The 20,199-nt window shown below is 37.8% G+C and overlaps 1 protein-coding gene across 3 annotated transcripts in view; it reads right to left on the bottom strand.

Annotated features, from left to right (window-relative positions):
- CTBP1 (C-terminal binding protein 1) overlaps positions 1 to 20,199 on the bottom strand; it is a 236,430-nt gene that overhangs the window by 179,008 nt on the left and 37,223 nt on the right. For all 3 annotated transcript variants that reach the window (XM_082282082.1, XM_082282083.1, XM_082282084.1), the window contains exon 2: positions 2,958 to 3,116. In XM_082282082.1, coding sequence (XP_082138208.1) covers positions 2,958 to 3,015 — 58 coding nt within the window. In that variant the 5' untranslated portion in view covers positions 3,016 to 3,116. The remainder of the gene's footprint in view (positions 1 to 2,957; positions 3,117 to 20,199) is intronic.

The raw sequence follows: 20,199 nt of genomic DNA, 5'->3' as shown, positions 1-20,199 counted from the left end.
ATTAGTTCACAGGCTGGTAGTAAATCCAGTGATGCCTGATCAGTTTGCTTAATTTGCATGATTAGCTGCTACAAGCAAGTGTGCAAGCTACCTAAAGGCACAGGAAAGCAGTCCAACTCGAATAACACTGTGCACACAGTTACTGAACTTCCAAGAGCGCTTGTGATAATCCATCAATGCCACAGAAAAAGCTCAAAGTCTAAAGAAAAAGCTGTGTGCAACCCTGTGCACATGTTCCCAATGTGAGCATTTCAGTTTGAGAATCAGGCCCACAACACTCATTTTTCAGAAACTGAATTTCAACTAATTACCATCCCCTCCTCGAACAGATACAGACAGTGATGAAGTGCTGTATGGCACCACCAGAATGGCTCTTTATGGACAAAATAATGTGTTAATGTCTGCCCATCTCACATTATGTTCAAGAATTCATGAAAAAATACATAGTTAGTAGTAATTAGCAAGTTATTACAGCCTATTTTTAATTGAACTTGCAATAGAAATAAAGTGCATCTTTAAAATATTCTCTTCCAAGGGAAAGTTCAAAAGAAGGCTATGTACAAACTGATGAACAGAAAAGCTGACCAAGAAGATAAACCACCTTTAATAGCTCTACAGCTCATTACATTCCCTGAGCTTTGTAAAACACCATGCATATTTCTAAAATATAAAATATTTAGGTTGTGTTGTGAAAGGTACATATACCAGAGAACAATTCTGCATAATTAATTTTTAAACCTGAAGAGGACCACATGTAGAGAAAAGCCATTATAAAACAAACCAACCCCCTAGTTTTATCCTTTTTTACACAATTTGAAATCATCAGCCAGGGAAATGTATTTACAAGCCTCAAAGAACATTTGAACGTATAGACACACAAGAGCAAAACGGCACCAGCATTTTGAAGAGCCAAGCTGGGTTCCCATAACAATAAAATTTCAGCATGTTTCCATATCCATTGTTTCACCCCCCTCTCCTCCTGGATCATCTTCTGCCTGGCCTTCCCACTCTATTTTTCCAACCTGGCTATTTGGTAAATGGGATTAAGGAAGCAGAGAGGTGGCTAAAAAAACCCCCTTTTTCTCCTACATTACTTTTCAAGTGGATCAATTCCCTCCATTGCATGGCCACACAGATTTTACCATAGGATGCAGTGAATTGTGCAGGGCTGGGACAATGAAGCCAGACAAAAGGCACTGATTAAACACCATCACTGGATGTGAGCACGAAGTCTGGGGGAAGCCACTGCTATTTCAGTCACAGTGGCTGCTGGTCTGTCACCTCTGTCCCTGGCAATGTTCCTTCCCACGTCATCACAGACTTCTTGCCTCTTACGTTGTTCTGTGCCTCAATATAATAAGCCCAGAAGGAGGCTGAAATTGCACTGAGTGGGCTGAGCAGCTCTAACTGCTGGCTGCCATCAAAAGGGACAGGTTTGTCATTCCTCCTCACGATTTGCTGATTCAGCTGACTAACACAGGCCAAAAAAAAAGAAAGTTAATATTCTCCATTTCTTGTTGAAGAGGTCGATACATAAAGTCGAGGATGGGGAACTGAGACTGGGAGCAGAGGAGAGGAGTATGCACATTCCTAGGCCATTTCTAACTGATCCAGCTGCAGACATGCACAGAAAGTAGGGCAGCTTTCCCAATTTCCTGGTCCTCCACAGTCAGTTCCCCATTTCTCCAAGCAGGGATCATTCTCCAGTGAGCAGGTTCAACTGGCCACTTGGCCAACCAGTCTAGGTGGGACACAACAACAGTCTGGAACTGGCAACCATGGGTGGGCTTGGCCAGTTTTAGAAGAGACTGACGAGGAGATTAATCACCCAAACTGAATGTGGAACTGCACCCTTTGATGCTTGGATGAAATGTCTCTTTCTCTGGCTGTGTTAGGCTAAACAGTCCCAGCAAATCTCACACTGAGCTTTTCCAACTGCAACTGCTCTGTCAGCTGAACAGTGACCTGGACTGAGGAAAATATGCCAACAAAAGGTGGTCTTGGTATGAGTTGTTTTCTCATACCAAGAGCACATACCAATGTAGCTCATTGTAGGGTCACACTCATATTGGCACAAAGAATGGGGTAAAAATCCACTGCCGGGGACTGCTCACACAACACAGCTGCTGGGAAAGGGTCTCAAGACCAACATGTGGAGGAGCAAATGTTAAACCTGCAGTTCACATCATTAGACATGATGCAGAGACCATGTACCCACCAGTCTTGACACTGTCTCCCATCGTGTCAAAAAGAAATTAACTATTCCCTTATCTTCTATTGAGAAATTAAAATGTTAAATATAAAAATTAATTTAGTCCAGATCAATCATGTATATTCTTAAAAAAATTACACCTTATCCCTCAACCTGCTTTCATACCAGCTCTAAAAGCCCATTTGGAGAGAAACCAGGAGTGTGCAATTCATCATTTGTGACTTAAGGTAAAATGACAGACCTAAATGATTACAACTCCTTTCACTAGAATTCAGGCTATTTTTATTAATACTCATTTAACATTTGGGGGTCTCCTGCAATTTTTGTTTTGTTTTCATTTGACTTTTTACTTCCTTTCAAGGATCAGATACAAGGTGTTAAATCATTATCTACATGAAGCAAGCCTGTAGGGAATAACTCCCAAGAGCACTATGTGGTCATCTTACCCTTTTGTAATTGTTGTTTTATATAAACCCAAAATCTTTCACAGTGTTTGGGTAGAATGTTGTAAAATGCTAAGATGAAAGCCAACTCAACTGTAGAACAGGTCACACACTAGTTTCTTTTATTAGTCTAAATCCATTTTCACCCAAAAAAAGCATTTGTGCACATTCAATTTTATCTCAACAGGAACTACAACTCAATTAAAAATACAGTGAATGACCAAAACAAAAGTTCCAGTCTTCAGAAATATCAGTATTCCACAAAATTAACACAGTTAACATTAGAAACTGAAATGTCCAACCTTCAAATATGCGATCCAGACGTTGCCGCTTCACTTTGTGTTTGTCCATTAGAGACATAAGAGTGGAAGCTCAAAGAACGTCCCCACACAGCTTGGTGAAAGTCTTCTCACAACAGCCACCAGGCAGAAATGCTCAGCCTTTTATAAGCTTATTTCCACCTGTGAACAGAAAGATAAACTTCAAAATACATGATTTTTGGCACCTTTGTCCAGATGATCCAAAGATGATCTGTATGTAATCTAAAGAATTTTTAAAAAACCCACAAAGTTCTTAAACCATATTAGGTAAACTGGTATTTCACAGCAAACTGTCTTCTAAACACAGGGATACAAAGCACACGGCACAACTCTGACAAACCAGTGTAGAAATGCTCCAAGACAGCTGCTGCTCTCTGCCTTTTGACAGTCAAATACTTTTCTGCCCTTCCACTGAACAAACTGCCAGTCAATGCATGTATCCCGGGAAGGCACACGTCCATATTCCCATAAATTGACAGAAACACGTTCACCTGAGATGAAATTGGAAAGCCACAACTTTGCATCCCAAAGCTCACACTGAGAGAACATACTCCTTTCACTTGTAACTTTCAAGCTCTTGACGATGAAGTAATCCAGAGTTTCAGCTTGGAAATTGAAGGAAACCAAGTCAAGGGGCACAGATGCAAGGAAACGCATCCCAGTGACAACAGAGAATGCCAACATCTCTATAAACCAAATGGCATTTGGAGCAGGTTTATGCATGACCAGGCAAAGCTCTTTGGCAGCAGATACAGCCAAGGCACTTTTCAGATACCGTGTAGCTGGGCAAGGCAGTGTAAGGGCATTGCAACAAGAAGGCTGCATTTTAAGCCAAACCACTGAGAAGCAGGAAGGGGGGATGGGGAGAGAGGAGAAAAAAATCCCTCAATGAGAATCTAATCATAGCAGTAGAATATAAAATGCTCATGAGCAAGTGGATGGAGTAAAACTAAGGATACAGATGCTCTATAAAGCATAATCAGAGCACCACTTTTATTTGCCTTTAAATATCTGAGTAGACTTTGAGAAACAAATGCAGAGCACGCTGTAGTACAAGCACGGTGCACACTAAAATGAGCCAAATAATCCACCTCCTTGATTCTTTTTATTCCTGCCCAACAGCTTTCAACGTCAGTGGATAGGATTAAATGGCCTTACAAGTGACTGAGCCTAGAAATCTGCTTGTTTCTTTCTAGAGGCTGAACTTCACTAAAACCACAATAGGCACATTTCATTAACATATGATCAAGATTCAGGAACTCTGAGTGAAATCATAAAGAAAAACATTTTGAGCATCAAGAATTGCACATTTGCATTTAAACTGTCTTTACCAGTACTGCCCTGCTTGGTGCATTTGGACTTGTAATAAAGTTCCTTCTTTGTGTTTTTTTTTTAAATTTAAAATGGAGTTAATGTGCAAGATTCATCATGCTTTTAATACTTCATTCAGCCTCATCCTCCTCTTCACTTCCCCTCCACACCTCTTTATCCTCAAATTCGAGATTCTTCGGCTGTTTTGCATAGTGTCTGATTCCAGCTGAATATAACATCCCATCATGAAGGGGAAAAGAAAAATTGATGAGGAATGCAGAATCCCCTTTTTTTTTTACTTTTTACAAAACAAGAATGTTGCCATTTTAGAAATTCACTTTTACATTTCTCAACATTGATATTCTTCCAAAACATAATGTTCTTCAATATTGAACGTGGTTCTAAGATTGCACAAGCATTACATCAAATCTAATTTCATAATCTTTTTATAAAGATTATAAAACACATTTTTCAATTTTAAAAGCCAACTCTATAACTAGATAACCACCAGCCTTTGCTTAAGCCAGCACCCCAAACCTGTGCACAGGATCAGCCCTAAACCAGTCTTTAATTTATTTGCTTAACACTTCTATTTTTTAATCTACTTCCTTTAATTATCATATAGAAAGATCTAAAGCATGAAAGCCAAACCAGAATATAACAAACATTTTAAACACTAGTCTTGGTTTAAATTTTTATAGCTTATTTAATTTCCCATCTTGTAGAAACATACATGCCTGCTGGCCTCCTTGTGCTGTTTTGTTTATTCATTCAGCAAAAGATTTTTCCACTGTAGTCACTCTGCATACAAAGCTGGATGACAGCTGTAAAGAACAGACCATCTGTAACTATTGACCTACCACTGAAAGTGTCACCAGATGTTTCCTATCTGTCTACAGTAGCTTCAAAGCGTGCCATATAAATCAAGTATTTTTTTTGCCTTCAAACATTGTTTTAAAATTATTTTATTGATAGTAAGTCGTCAAAAGTTTAAAAAAAATTGAGCAAAAAGTAAATTAACATGTTAACACCATTCTAAGTTGAATCCTCATACAGTTTTATTACACATCATGTTCCAACAGAACGAGCAGATGATGATATGGGAAGAACTTCCCAGCAAAAGAAAAGCCTTGTAATTGTGGAAGTGTTAGTTACTGCAATTACAAACCCACAACATGAATAATTGTACTTGAGAAATTCACTAAAAGTACAAGCACAGTGCCTAATGATCTAAAACCTGAACACCAAACACCAAATAGTATTTAAGACCAGACTTCTGTAGTTCAATGTAGTTTTAAGGTTAAGTGAGAATCCAAGTGATTTAAGAACACGTAGTGCTGATCATCTCTGTCAAGTAGTACCTACAAAGCCATCTGAGGTACCATCAATGCCCAGAACCCTTTTGAGCAGTACACATTTTTAGATCAAAATATACACTGTTGAAAACAATATTAGAGTTTTTCCTTCAGTTAAGCAGATGGTTCCAGTGTATTTTTAAAGAGGATCTGTCTCTGGGTATTGCTGGAACATTTAGCTCTTTCTTAAGAAAGGAAGAGCTTTACTCTGAGACTTCAAGATAAAGGAAAAGTGATTCTCCAACATGTTTCTAGAGTGAGCAGGCTAAACCAGAAAATGATAAACAAGTAAGTCAACTCTGAATTCAATTTTCAAAACAGATAATACTGGTAATGAATAAAAGATAAATATTAGCTGTGAGTGAGAAGATTTGAAGGAAGACCCATTCAAAAACCATGATCTCTCTAGAGAAAGAGGATGAAAAGGAAGCAAACTAAGAAATTAGTTTTTTTAAGAGAGCAAAACAGTGGGCTAATTATACACACCCAGTGTATGTGTGGGCTGTGACAAATTCCACAAGATGAGGGAAGGGCTCCCCTCAAACCCAAAATGTTGCAGCATGCAGTGCTGGACCTTTTCCTTTGCATCAGTCTAATGGGAGAGTTTGGCATGTACCAGACTGTGCTTCAACTAGACTGGAACAGAAAAACTGCATCACCTCAGATTAGTTACCCCACTCTCAAAAGAGATCCAGAGTATAAACTCTCCTGAGCACACACTTTCACTCATAGGCTACAAACTGCAGAAGGCTGATTTTTGCCCCACTGTCAGTTGCAGGCAGAGATTTGTAGACCACCCCAAATCACAAGATGAAGAATAAGAAATTCAAGACAGAACTGACATTCACAGAACAGACTGATAGGTCATTAGATGACAAGGCTATGAAGATTTGTGTTACCCTTGGGAATCTCAACCTTCACTTAACTTAGCCATTCTAACTTATGCTCCTTGGTCTGAAACTATAGTGAATTATTCAAATATTTTTTGTGCCTACCAACAACTACCAAAAAGTAGCTAAGATATAAGGCTATCACAAGAAACATTATAATTTTACATTCCAAATTCCAGTGCCATCAGTTTTGATGATCAAAAATTAGATAAATTTCCAAGACAACCCATACTAATGCTTTACTTCTCCTTCCTTCCCATCCAAACTGATTACATCCCTGTTTTCCATCACACCTCACAAGCCTTGAAATGGCCAAGCCCCGGAAGTAATAAGTAAATATAATCAAAGCAGTTTTCCTCATGTTAGCAATACCTCAATTTTCCTAAATAATTATACATTTTGTTTTGCAGTAACTGTTTGTTTCAGTTAGTAAAACGATTGTTTAGTGCAACCCTCCTGCCATGGGCAGGGAGAGACACCTTCCACTAGACCAGGTTGCTCAAACCCCATCCAACCTGGCCTTGAACACTTGCAATAAGGAAATCCCCACACTTCTCTAGGCAATTGTTCCAGTGTCTCATCACCCTCACTATAAAAAATTCTTTATATCCAAGTCAACCATACCTCAAAGTTCTTACTGAGAAATGGAAATGTATCTAAATTTCAAAATATTTCTGTAGTACAAAACAAAATATCTTGTGTTTGGCAAAAGAGAGGGTCTAGTTCTGTTGATGAACAACAGAAAGTAAAATGGCATAAAATTATATGAGAAATTTCTTTTATTTGAACATAAACTTAGAAATGTATTTACTTAGCAAAGAGGTCAACTTTCTGAGGCTACAGCAAGAAATGGGCTCTAACGCTGAGAAAAGGAAAAATAAAGTTTATGATGTAAGAGAGAAAGACTGCTTTTAAAAGCTCTACAATTTGTAGTTGAACCTTTCTAATGTCAGTAGCAGCAGTATCAGTTCTGTATAAAGCAGAAATTTTGGATCAGAGGACTAGTGTTTCATAATGGAAGTTAGATAATGCTTATGTCTCGAAATTATACAGTGTACTACACCTGAGCCTGGAATATGAAAGATTAATATCGGAACTTTTTTTTTTCTATGTTCCATTTTTAAAAGTATTATTTAACAGTACTTATCCATTGGAGTTTAAAAACTTTCCAATTAAAGATATGGAGGAACCGCAAATAGGAGGATGAGTGAAAGAGGACAAAAGTCTTGGATGTTTCTTCAAAATGCAGCAGAGATTGCTACACCAACACTGGAACATCCAGAAGTTCTGCAGGACAGCTTTTGTTCTCACATCTTACATCCTTTCCTGAAGATCCTGTGACTTATACTAAAAACTTCTGCAGTATGAAACCATCACATTACTATCACTGTGCTCAAAAATATTCCTGCAAAGATTCAAGCTACACTTAAAAATAAGTACGGCACATTGAGCAGAACAAAAAGATTAATTGCCAGAAGAAAACGTATATGTCAGCCTTTTCTGGCAAAAATTGAAGTTATTCCATCTTGTCTTAGGAAAACTAATACTGAATTAAGAAGGAAATGCATAATTATATTTGCCTGTCAGACAATTTATCTTGCCATTAAGTATGGTTAAGCCACTTTGCCTTACCATTAGATGTCAGTACAGTCTAAGAGAAACTGTACAGGGAGCTTCAAGATCAATAAATTAATCACAAAAATTAAGCCATTACCGAATTAGACACCAAAAAGCATGTTAGCTACTCAGAAAAGGACTAAAACCCCAAACATTCTAATGACATTACCCAAATCTATGGTGAATCTATCTCAAAAAGATGGAGGACTAGAAAAAGTGCCTGAACAGGCAGTAAGCACGGTCCAAGGCTTGCTGAAAAACTCCCCCAGCCTGAAGACAGTATGACTGAGTGGAGTACAACAAAGGCATATAAAATACACTCCATGTCTCAACTCAATGTCTGGGGAGCATACAGTGAAATAGCAAGCCAGAATATTAAAAACAACAGGAAGCTTTGTCACGGAGTATGTAACTAAATTGTAACATCTGGTGTCACAGGTACTGTGGATGCCCAAACCTTAAGTGGTTCTTAAAAGGGGCAAGACAAGTTTCTGGAAAACACATCAGTGGCCACTGATAATAACTGCCACAGTACCAGCCTAGGTCAGAAATCCATAAGCTGGTAAATGCCAAAAGGCAGGGAAAATGTCAGTACATGCTTTGTTCTCACAGTGAGCAGTGACTGCACTGTGTTCCACTGACCAAATGTCTGTTTAGTTCAGCATCCAGCATTTGCCAAGAAATGAGGTGCTGCATTAAAAGAGCAAGAGCAGAACAAACAGGATACCTCCTTCGAGCACCCACCAGTGGCCACTTCTGGAGCCAGAACACAGGAGAAATGGAGCTGCAGCCCCTTCAACACACGGGCACCCCTTATATTCTTAGGAAATGCAGAGACACACCACAAAATGGACTGATCCAGCCACATGGAAAGTGAGGTCCACAGCTCACAGGGATGCACAAAAAACATCTTAAGACAAAACAAAACTCACACAGTTAGTACTTCTAACAAGTTAGTACTAACACACGCCCAAAAGGTACTGCTGGAATCATCAAACTGACCATCTCTCCAATGTAAAGCTTAAGAGACATCTAGAAAATCATCATAATTTAAAAACTGCCAGTGCCATAGGCTCCACCCTAGTACATGGAAAGTGTCCTTTATTACTGGCTGGGTTTCCTTGGCTTAAACTTCCCATGAATAGACTTTCTTGCAGCTTTGCCTAGCAGATGGAAGAACTCCCTGAGGTTCTTTGCACAGGTACCTGTTAGGTACCACCAAGCCATCCCTTGGACTACTTGCAGAAGAGACCAAGTTCCTTGATACTCTCCTAGGAAGTCATGTTTCTGATCCTAAATTGTGTCAAACCTGTCATTCCTTAAATTCAAGAGCAAGTCACTAAAATACTGGTTAGTGAGTGCTAGAACAACACGAAGCCTTGTAACTGCAGGAGCAGTTACATCAACAACCAAAGCAGAACTTTTACCACTCTCTTTCACAGTCCTTGAATATATTCAGAGACCATACGTGAGATTAAAAGACTTTGCACTCACTTCAGCAGTTTTTTCATCACTGGTGCAAAGCCAGTTCTTTTTAGGATGGGGTTCTCTGCCCCAGGAACACAGCCAACAGTGTCTCCTTCTGTATTTATGACCCAAAATTTGAATACAATTTCACAGAATGACAGAATCATCCAGGTTGGAAGAGAACTTCAGTATCATCAGCACTTTTTTCTCTATTTATGAGTGAAGTGTTTGTTCCTGTTGATAAAAATGTTCAAAATAAGGCCAAGAACACCCCTTGTCAGCACACCACTAAAACCAAGGTTTATGGGCTTTTGACATATTGTTGACTATTTTTTAATACTGTGGATTCCCTTTTGGACTATTCTATCTTTTTTAATTACTTTAGCACCAAATAAAATGCCTTCCAAAATTTAGTGTAATAATTTGATAATCGTAAGCCCTTATTTTTATGGCACAGGATTGTAAAATGCCCTTTTTGACAGGAAATATGGTGAAAACAGTAGAAGAGGTTGTGGTAGTAATTCTGTCATTAGAAGCTTCTTATGAGGTATTTGTCTTCACCATAAGGGTTTTGTTCCCAGAGCTTTTTTCTTCCCCCTTAGCAGCATTCTCTCTCAATTATACATCTGTCCACAAGCCAAAAATTACTCACTGCTGAAAATGAATTACTGCAGATGTGTATGACTACAGACAGATGGGAAGCATCTCTGCTGTCTCAGATTTCTAGCTCATGAATAAAACTTCATTGAAGAACTCAAACCATTAGCAAATTATTAAAGGCTAGCAACCTAAGACGTGTACATTTTAAGTGAAACTGAAATGGTTTCTTTAGTGTCAGAAAACACTCACTCATTGAGCAATATTACACCTATGATTCTCAACAAACAATAGCTCTAAAAACTTCCATTTCATGTATTCAGCACATGCTTCTTCAGGAAGACCAGCACTGTAACAAGCTTCAGTCTTAGTCATGAACAGATTTAAAGGAAGGAAAATGAAGCAACTAGTGTGATCTAACATCATGAACCTGATTCACACACATGTTTAATTCCCAGCTTTGCCTCTTACTCTCCTTACCTGAGGAATTCAACCTGATGGGTGCATCATGCTGCTTTGGTTTGTAAAGCAACACAGATCCACAGCCCAGTGCCCAAAGACCCTGTCACAACTACCACCTTACGAAGTAACTTTGGAACCTCCCAATGAAAACCACCTAAAAATGCCAAAAATGTCAAACAAGTCAGTTGTTAGGTCGGTGTTAATCACTTCTGCATTTTTCAAACTCTGAAAAGAAAGAAAATTACACTGAAAGATCAATCTCCACTCATTTTTTTTCTGGACAGGCAGAAGAGCTGGAAGCCTTCCTCTCTTTTTGGAGATTTGGATAGAAGAGACAGCAACTGTGTAAGTGAAAGAAACACAATCTTAGGGATTTTGAGAGACAACAGCAGTGAAACTGAACTGCCTCTAATTCAGACAGAAGATTATCTTTATTTGAATCAGAAACTCAAATGAATAATATGTATTTAATATTTTAATGCACCTGAGAAAGCATAACAGGATGCAAAGTATTAGTCAGTGCTCATGACAATAAAAAGGCTAATGCCTTGGGTAATGAATTCTCTAAGAAAGGAAACAATTACTGGTGCATTTCATGAATCTCTATTGCTAGAAAGGATTCAAACCAGCGAGGAGAAAAGATTACTTTTAACCTTTTATTGATTTATTGACCCTTTTTTTTTGTCTCCAAGAAAGACACAAACCCACATCAAAATGCCAGGCACATGGACTGCGTGCCTACTCTACATGTTAAACTGGTTCATCTGTCACAGATCTACTATTAGATTTCTGGACTACCATGGATGTCCAGAAACCTGTGCTTTACAGCTTAAAACTCCTGGTTAAAAAACCATAAGATTTTGAAATGGAAAAAAAAAAGAGTGGGGGAAAAAAGAAAGCTCTACTCTTTAAGTAAATAAGAAATTACATCTAAAGACATTTAGGTTAGAAATTTAATTATGGCTAATTAAGTTTAGACAAAAAACTCTGGGCCTGGTGTTTTTTTCTGTACACCAAAAAGCCTCATATGTTGGATACTACGGGTCCAAAGGAAGCCTCTAAGTTGATGAGAGGCTTGGAGCACCTCTGCTATGGAAACAGGCTGAGAGAGATGGGGGTCTCTGGCCTGGAGACAAGAAGGCTCCAGGGAGACCTTGGAACACCATTCAGTACCTAGAGGGGCCACAAGAGAGCTGGAGAGGGAACTTTTGACAAGGTCATCATGGAATGACAGGACAAGGGGGAATGGCTTCAAACTGACAGAGAGCAGGGTTAGATTAGAAAGAAATTCTTTACTGTGAGGGTGGTGAGACATTGGAACAAGTTGCCCAGAGAAGCTGTGGATGCCCCATCCCTGGAAGTGTTCCAGGCCAGGCTGGACAGGCTTTGGAGCAACCTGGTCTGGTGGAAGGTGTCCCTGCCCATGGCAGGGGTTGGAACTGGGTGATCTTTAAGGCCCATCCCAACTCAAAGCATTTTATGATTCTATGGAAATGTGCATCCTTTCTACTGTAAGAAAGAACATCAAGTACCAGGAAAACATTCTTGAGATGAAATATTTTACTTTCCACTTGAAAAGTAAACTGTGTAATATTTAAATGTTATGACAGTGCATTATTTCTGCAATATTACTTTTATACCTAGAAAATATTTAAGTGAAATAACTTTCTACAGATAAGGCAAATACGATTCTTGGTCACATTTTTCATTTGCCCATATTACTGCACTGTGGCAGCAACACAGAACCACAGCAGGATCAGTATCACAACACCACAAACCTTAGAATATAATTTTTTTCCTATGGAAAGCTAACATCTCATCTTTTCAAGATGAGCAATACTGCAGGACTAGATTAGACACAACTGACATCCTTCATGTAAGGCATCTTTAAGCCAAGCAGGTATAAATTAATTTTGTAATATTTTCTCTTAATTAGAATACTCATTATAGATTTTAAGAAAGGAAGATTAACTGTTTCACTCATTAACTACTACAGATATAATTTTTGCTCAGTCACTAGAAGAAGAAAGAAAAAAAAACAGGAAGTAAAAAACTAATCATTTTGTATGATTAGACTTCCAGAGACTGTTTCCAGTTATGCTCTGGTTGAAAAAAGAAAATACCAAGGATAAAGCTTTGGTGTTACAGCTCCTACTCTTCAGACTATGGCAACTCATTGCAGTCACAGTAAAAGATACCTGTCTGGATATTTATTTATTGCTTGCTCAGATGTCCTGGTAAAACTAAATTTTTTAGCAGTACCTAAATTAAAAATGTATTTTTAAAATATTGTACATTGCCATATATAAATTACATGTATTTGAGTTTGGTTTGTTGGGGTTTTTTTTAATGCATTACAAATGCTGGACCACTTCTTTCTCCCACTTTAATGAAAAGACAATTTCTATCACCTAAACATACTAAAATGGTAAAGATCAAGTGGATTTACTCTGTGTGTTCCATAAATCAATACGTAAAATATTATAAATTATGCAAATTATACATGAACATTAATAATATTTGGCAATAGCATTTCTACGGTTTTTTTACATTTCTGAAATGTAAGTCTACAGATACCTGGTACATAAATCCTCTGGAAGTTTGTAGAGTCAAAAGATCTAAGTTTCTTTATGAGCAGGTATAACTTCAATAAAAAGGATTTTTCAAATGTACCACTAGATATTGGAAAAATGTCCTTCCTCCTGACCAAGCAAAAAAGGCAATATAAGACAAGAGACCAGACAAGTGACAGGTTCCATTTACACCCTTTATGTTTTAACTTAAGCCATCTTTGTCAAGCTTTGCACCTTTACCCACAGTCCCATAAGCCACAGAGTAGTTTGGTTTTGAAGGGACCTTTAAAGACCATTTAGTCCAAACCCCTGCCCCTCCACGATGGTCAGGGACACCTTGGACTACATGGGGTCACTCAAAGCCTCATCCAACACTTCCAATGATGGAGCATCCACAGTTGCACAGTCACACCAAGATGCTGCATTTTATAGATACAAAACAGTTTGCAAGTGCTATAAATTGTTGCTGTAAAAAACCCAACTACTAGAATATCTATTTGTCAAAACAGAAAATACTACTGAATTCTACAAAAATGCCTACAAGTTTAAGTACCAGCTTATTTCCCACTGTGGCTCCCTCATCCTTGGACTCCTGGAAACAGCTATCTAGCCTCAAAGGCGTCACTGACCACCTTCCCACACTCAACTTTCATCCTTGACTAGAGAAATTGTTTAATTAGCAATTCTTTCCCCCACACTTTGGTGTCAATCTCAATCTCCTGACATGACACTTCATTAAGAAATTTCCAGCCAACTACACTCCCATCTCAGTCATAATAATACAGTGCACTTTCACACCTTGCTAAATTCTATACACAATCTTCGTTGCAATTACAGGGATTGCTTATGTAGAAGATTAATGTTAGTGGCTGGGATATTGAATCCTTTAGCACAATTGAATGTGGGGAAACAAAGAATTAAAAGTACAGTTAGATAGTCTCACGAATCTGAAACTGGCTGACAACTGTGTTTTATGTAATATAATATATTGTAACCAACACTACTCATTTTCCAAACTGATTTTGTTTTGTCTATATTCATCATTTGAGCTCATCCACTCATTCTTTTATTCAGTAGGAAGGTAAAGGAGAGAATTACAATCCCTGCAGGCTGCTTTGCTGATGTTCTGCAAAATTTGCTTTCAGACAGTTTTTGAACAGGATTTTCCTCTCCTCTGTTCACATAGTGCTGAGATGTCTCTCTCTAGAGAAAGGACCTTAAAAACCTGCGACCTGTGTTCTTCATCTCTGCATTCTGAAGTTAAGTTTAAGAGCTCTCAAACATCACAAAACAGCAGCTTGCTCAGTTTTTGAGACTCACTTCAATGCAAAACTACTTGGTCTTTCCTGTAAAACAATTCTTAAGTTTGCAGAGTGGGATAAACAGGCACTGAAATCATTAGGCAGGTGTGAGAAATCTTGGGAAGCCTCTTCATGCTCATGTCAGAATACAAGATACCTACATTATATACACCCATAACCTGGCATAGTTAAAGTCAGTCCAAACGCATGGAACTTTTGTTTTATTCCAGAAGGGTTTTAGGGCAACTACATTCATCACAGCATCTCAGTATCCTTCTGAGATGTAACTGATGTAACTATAAATTACCACACTTTATACTCTCTATCTGGGAAGAGAACTCTCTGTGCAGCCAGATATTTTTAGTTTCCTTATTTGAACATATATGCTGGTTTGTATCTGTTACAGAAGAAAGATCAAGCAGTGCACTTGGCAGCTGATCTGGAAAGTGATACAACCATAATAGTCTTTAATGGAAATTAATTTCAGTCCTACACTACACTAGGAAATAAAATTTCCAACCCATACTAACTTGAAGGTTAGTTCTTGATTACTTAGAATGCTTCTGTTACAGAAGAGGGCAGTTTTAATCTAGAAGTTTCAAACCATTTTAAGTTCATAATATGTTGAAAATAGCTGTGAATATAATAGTCCTTCAAGATCTAAGTAGAGACTTCAAAAAATTTGTAAAAAGACTGAAAGTTAAACGTGGATGAAGTAGTTTGTATGCCTCAAGAATTGTGTTCCTTATTTCTGCAAGAAAGCTGGAGGTGCGAGACAAGAGAAGTATTATTGCACTTTATGTGCAGCACCCGAGCCACCACTTCACATCCTCAAACCTCTTAACCCCTTACCAGGCAGATGGCTGTAAGTGAAGAATTATTCCTTGTGGGACCCTTCCTAGAGGAGATGTGGTGGTGTCAGACTGTGTCAGTATATACTGAATATGCTTCTTTAACAAACCTTTGAACCATTTGACTATTGATCTCCTGTCAGAGAGAAGAATGACATTTCTTGCCTATGAGAATGTCACACTGTCAACAAGAACAAGAGGAGACATCCACTCGCCACCCATCAGAGAGTCCCTCAGTAGTGGCCTGTGCTGCTCTCCAAGGCACACTCTGCCACAGTGCTGACTTTTAAAAAGGTCTAGATAAAAATTTACATAAAGTAAATCAACTTCCCATTGATTTCTGGTATACTGTGAGCTCTTCCAGTAATGTCAAATGAATGATATTTGGCTGGAATCAGAGTACCTGGAGAGAAACAGGGTTTTGCAGTCTTGCATCCAGGAGGAAAAACAGAAGTCTCCCAGGAAAACCTCACTGTGCTACTTTTAATTATCAGTAGTCCAAGTTGTTTGTAACTCTTCCACTGGCCAACTACTCCAAAAGTACCACTCAGAGGGTGTTCATCAGAGGATTTGCTGGAATCACTGTGCAAAATTGCTGCTCTTGGAATCTGCTTTCATAGCTGGGAAACCTTAGTATTTCATGTTTTCCTTACTTTTGGAACATTGCAATACTTGTTTTCCTATCTTCCTTGCACCACAACTTCCTCACCTCCTCCTCAAGATGACTCCTGAACTCTGCATGGTATTGCTTATTCCTCCGTGATCCTTCACAGCTGTGAGGAAAGGAAGCTCCTAAGCCCAGCAGACTGTCTGCATTATTCCCTTGGTTACATAAGAACTGAGTGAAACTTGGGCTCTCCTTTTGAATATGGGAGCCTGTATGGAAGGGACTCAGTACCAATTGCCTCTTAGCCTTTCCCTCCATAGCATTATCATCACCACTAAAATACTTAAAACCGTTTCAAAGCTTAATATTAGACCCTAAATAGCCAAATGATATTGTCCTGTCTTCAGAAAACAAAGGAGACAAAACCAAAAAATTCACTTTTCTAACTAGCAAATTCAAAACAAACTTCAGAAGACACAATCCTGGTGTTCCTTATAAAACAAATACTGGGAGATGCTTGTTTAACTAAGAAATAAAATATTTTCCTCCACAGTCTGAAGACAGGTCACAGCAACTTTACTAAACCATATCCAGACTATGGTTAGAACAGCAGCAATGTCAAAAAAATGCTGTAAGAGATGCCCTGACTCTAAAAGTAAGCAAGTAGGCAACAAAAGAATTCCTTGTTTAAAAAAAAAAAACTCTTAAAACAAGTAGACTTAAAGCAAAAGCAAACAGTGGTCTACAACATGACCATAGTATTTTCATATGTAGAGAATCAAGAATGCAAACTACAATTTAAATGGTTTCATTATAAACACCATAATTTTTATGTTTAATTTATTGTACATAAATGAATTTTAAACCAGGTAAAATATAATAATTATGGAATCTGCATATGTGGAAAAAACATGAGAACCAGGGCCCAAATAATATTCCTCTTGCTTTGGTATTATTTATTTGGTATTATTTCTTCAGAAGCAGTTCAAAGACCCCAGAATATAAAGACCCTGCAACCTTTTCTTGAATGTTTGAATAACAGCTCTCCCTATACATAATTAGATTTGAAAACATAAAAGTCTTTTGCTTGAATAAATAACATCAGAAGTTCAAGAGTCCAAGATGAGTATATTTGCAATTATATTACAGTTCAAAAGCAAATAAAAAATTGTTCCCTGAAAAATCAAGTCTTAAAATAGACCGAAGTACAACATGTGCTTTTGTTTCATCTGAGTGTTGCATATCTGGACTGAGATTGTTGGTTTCTCTGTGTCAAGATCTACATGAAAATTATCTGCATAAAGGGAGTAAAATGTCAAATCCTGAATATCTGACAATTCTACAACAGATGGCCTTAAATATTAGTGATTCAGTTGTTGCTGGCATTAGGTCAGTTCTTTACTTGTTAATTAAGGACCTACATTTTGAACTATTATTTTGTTATAAAATGCCCATCGGGCAAAAAAAATTTAGAAAATGCATGGCTAAAGATTTTGGAAAGCTTGCTCTCTTTTAGTGCTAGAATTCCCATTCTGGCTGATTAATAAAATTCCAGGTTGGGATAAAACCTCTACTCCCAGTTGTTTTAATAAGACCCAGATCTTGCTTTTAGTAAATACGCAGGTGCAGAAATGCTCAACCCTATCCATTCCACCTCATGTGAGGATGTGTTTTACAGTTTAAGACGCTCAGATAGCAAATGTTCAACCTCTTTCTTCCAGAGAGCACAGTCTGGCTTTGGAAGCAAGTCACAGGAGAGCTGACAAGAGGCAGTTATTTTTGCTCTGCACAGGAATATCCAGAGTCAGTCCTCCACCACCACAAACTGGAGCTTGTTGAGAGTTCACTCATCATTTGTATCCCAAAGCTGAGTTTGTCCTTCTTCAGACAGGACCCACCTCTCCCTGTGTGTAACTGCTCAGTCTCCCTATCTCCTCTTCCCTCTTGCAGCTGAAAACAGAACATTTAATCTTGTCTAACGTTCAAGTCCACCACAAATTACCCCAAGAGGCTCAAGGCAGCTTTAGCACCCAGAAAAATGTCCCTGTCACACTCTCCCACATCCTGCCTTGGGAATGGTCCCAGCAAGGAGGTGAAAGAGTACCATGCAACTTCTTAAACAGGCTACACACAAACAGATTCTTGCACTGGAATCAACTGAAGAAAAGTAAAATGCCTGAAAGAGATAAAATTCAGTAGTGCAATTGCTCATTAAGTCCAAGATCATCCTAAATTATATCAAAGTTATCCTGTAACTGAAGAAAACCAAACAGCAAGTAATAGCTACACCACAGCAATGACAACAACCTCTCTCCTTGATATTTTCTTTCCATTGGCATGTCCTCTGTGTGGAAAAACATTCCCCCAAATCACTTCCTCTAAGCCAGTCTAGATCCACATTGGTGGTGAGACCCTCACCAGCAGTTACAACTGGGAGCAATTCCCCAAAGAACCTGAAACTAAAGCTTGTTTCCTCCTGAAGCATCAGTTTGTAATTTGATGCTTTGAAATCTATATGCAAGAGCACATAAGGGTTGGCAATTATACAGTTGGGTATTTATAAACTCTAGAAACATTACCATATGTTAGAAAGCAAAAATGATACACCACTAAATAAACTTTCCCTTTCCATTAGATGCACATTCCCTGAAAAAAAATAAAAACGGGCAGTAATCAGCCTTGACAATACATATTTAAATGTAGGGATAAATTTATTTTTTTTAAAATAAAGAAATGAAATTTTGCATGAGTATACGATTTTCAAGTATTTCTATGCAATGACAGATTTAACAGTAGTCAGAAGATGCATTTGAAGAAAATGGAAATATTAAGGTTAGAAATCTAACTTCTATAATTTCTTTACTTTACAACTACCCAAACACTGCTCTGAAATACCATGGAACATTGATTTGCTTTTAAATAGTAGAGATATCTTTGACTTCTGCATAAGGCAAACATAGCAACTTCAGACCTTTTAAACTAAGCCTTGACAAGTATTTCACTTCATTTATAAGTTATACTTATAAAAATATTTTATTTAAATGGCCAGTAAGTATAACAATCAACTTTTTAGAATGTGCCCTTTTGAAAGAAATCCCTCTTGACACATTTCATTTTGGTTTCCATCCATGTAGAAACAGTTATCTAACGTTTAACATAAGCTATGGATGCAATTCTGGAAGTTACACTGGTCAGACTTGGCAGTGGATAAAATTGCTGTTTCTTTGCTTTTTTTGTTTGATGTTAGATGGCCATTTCTAACTGGCTCTGCTTGCCCCAGAGGGCACAGCTGGAGAAGTGCACAGCACAAACACAACAGGCTCAGAAAGCAGCAAAGCATCTGCCACTGTTCCCAAAGTGAATCACTTGACCCATTCTAATTCTTAATTCTCTCTTGCTTCTTAAAAGTAACAAATTTGACAACACTGAAAAAAAAAAAAAAAACACCAGGAAATTAAGAATCGTTAAAACATCTTATAATCCTGAGAATAAATGGCTGCCTATGGATCCAGTGAGCAATTTTTGATCACAGGGGGTGGGATGCTTTTTACTGCATATCCCAAGGACTGAAAGAACAACGCCATAAATTAATAATAGTGAGTCTAATAGCGAGTCTATAAAGGTTGAATTGATACTGACATCTTGGATATTATTACAGTAAATGACAGATTAATGGACAAAGGCACGAGATCTCAAAAGTCGTCCTAGATATTTAATTACTAGGAAGTAACCAATAATCATATTAATTAGCACAGTTAAAAATCCCATCGAGCAGTAAATGATTTCAAAGGAAATTTTGGCTATAACAATGACAAGTTAAGTAATAACTTAGGCCAATGCCAGCACAGAATAAATGGTTTAATGATCCCCATAGAAATTTTTATTTTACTGAGATCAATATCTGACCCCTATTATACACTAAAAGCCATGCCTAAAACCAATTATAAGAACTATTGTTGGTACTCTCAATTACAAAGAAATTTTCTTCTCAATTGTCATTCCATCGAAATTAAATACATAATATGGAACTCAATGCATCTTTCTGGCATCTCAAGAGCAATCAGAGCTATTGATAATTAAACATTTTATTAAAAAAAAAACAACTGCAAGTCTTCAGTGCTCAATTTCCTGGATTATAAAAAAATCAAAGACTTTCGCACCAACATGTATTTCTAAATGCAGCATATTGTTAT

This window comes from Coloeus monedula, assembly GCF_965178545.1.
Source record: "Coloeus monedula genome assembly, chromosome: 5".
In the NCBI taxonomy this organism is placed as follows: Eukaryota; Metazoa; Chordata; class Aves; order Passeriformes; family Corvidae; genus Coloeus; species Coloeus monedula.
Note: the sequence above shows the minus strand (reverse complement) of the source record. Positions and strands in the feature narration are given on the sequence as shown.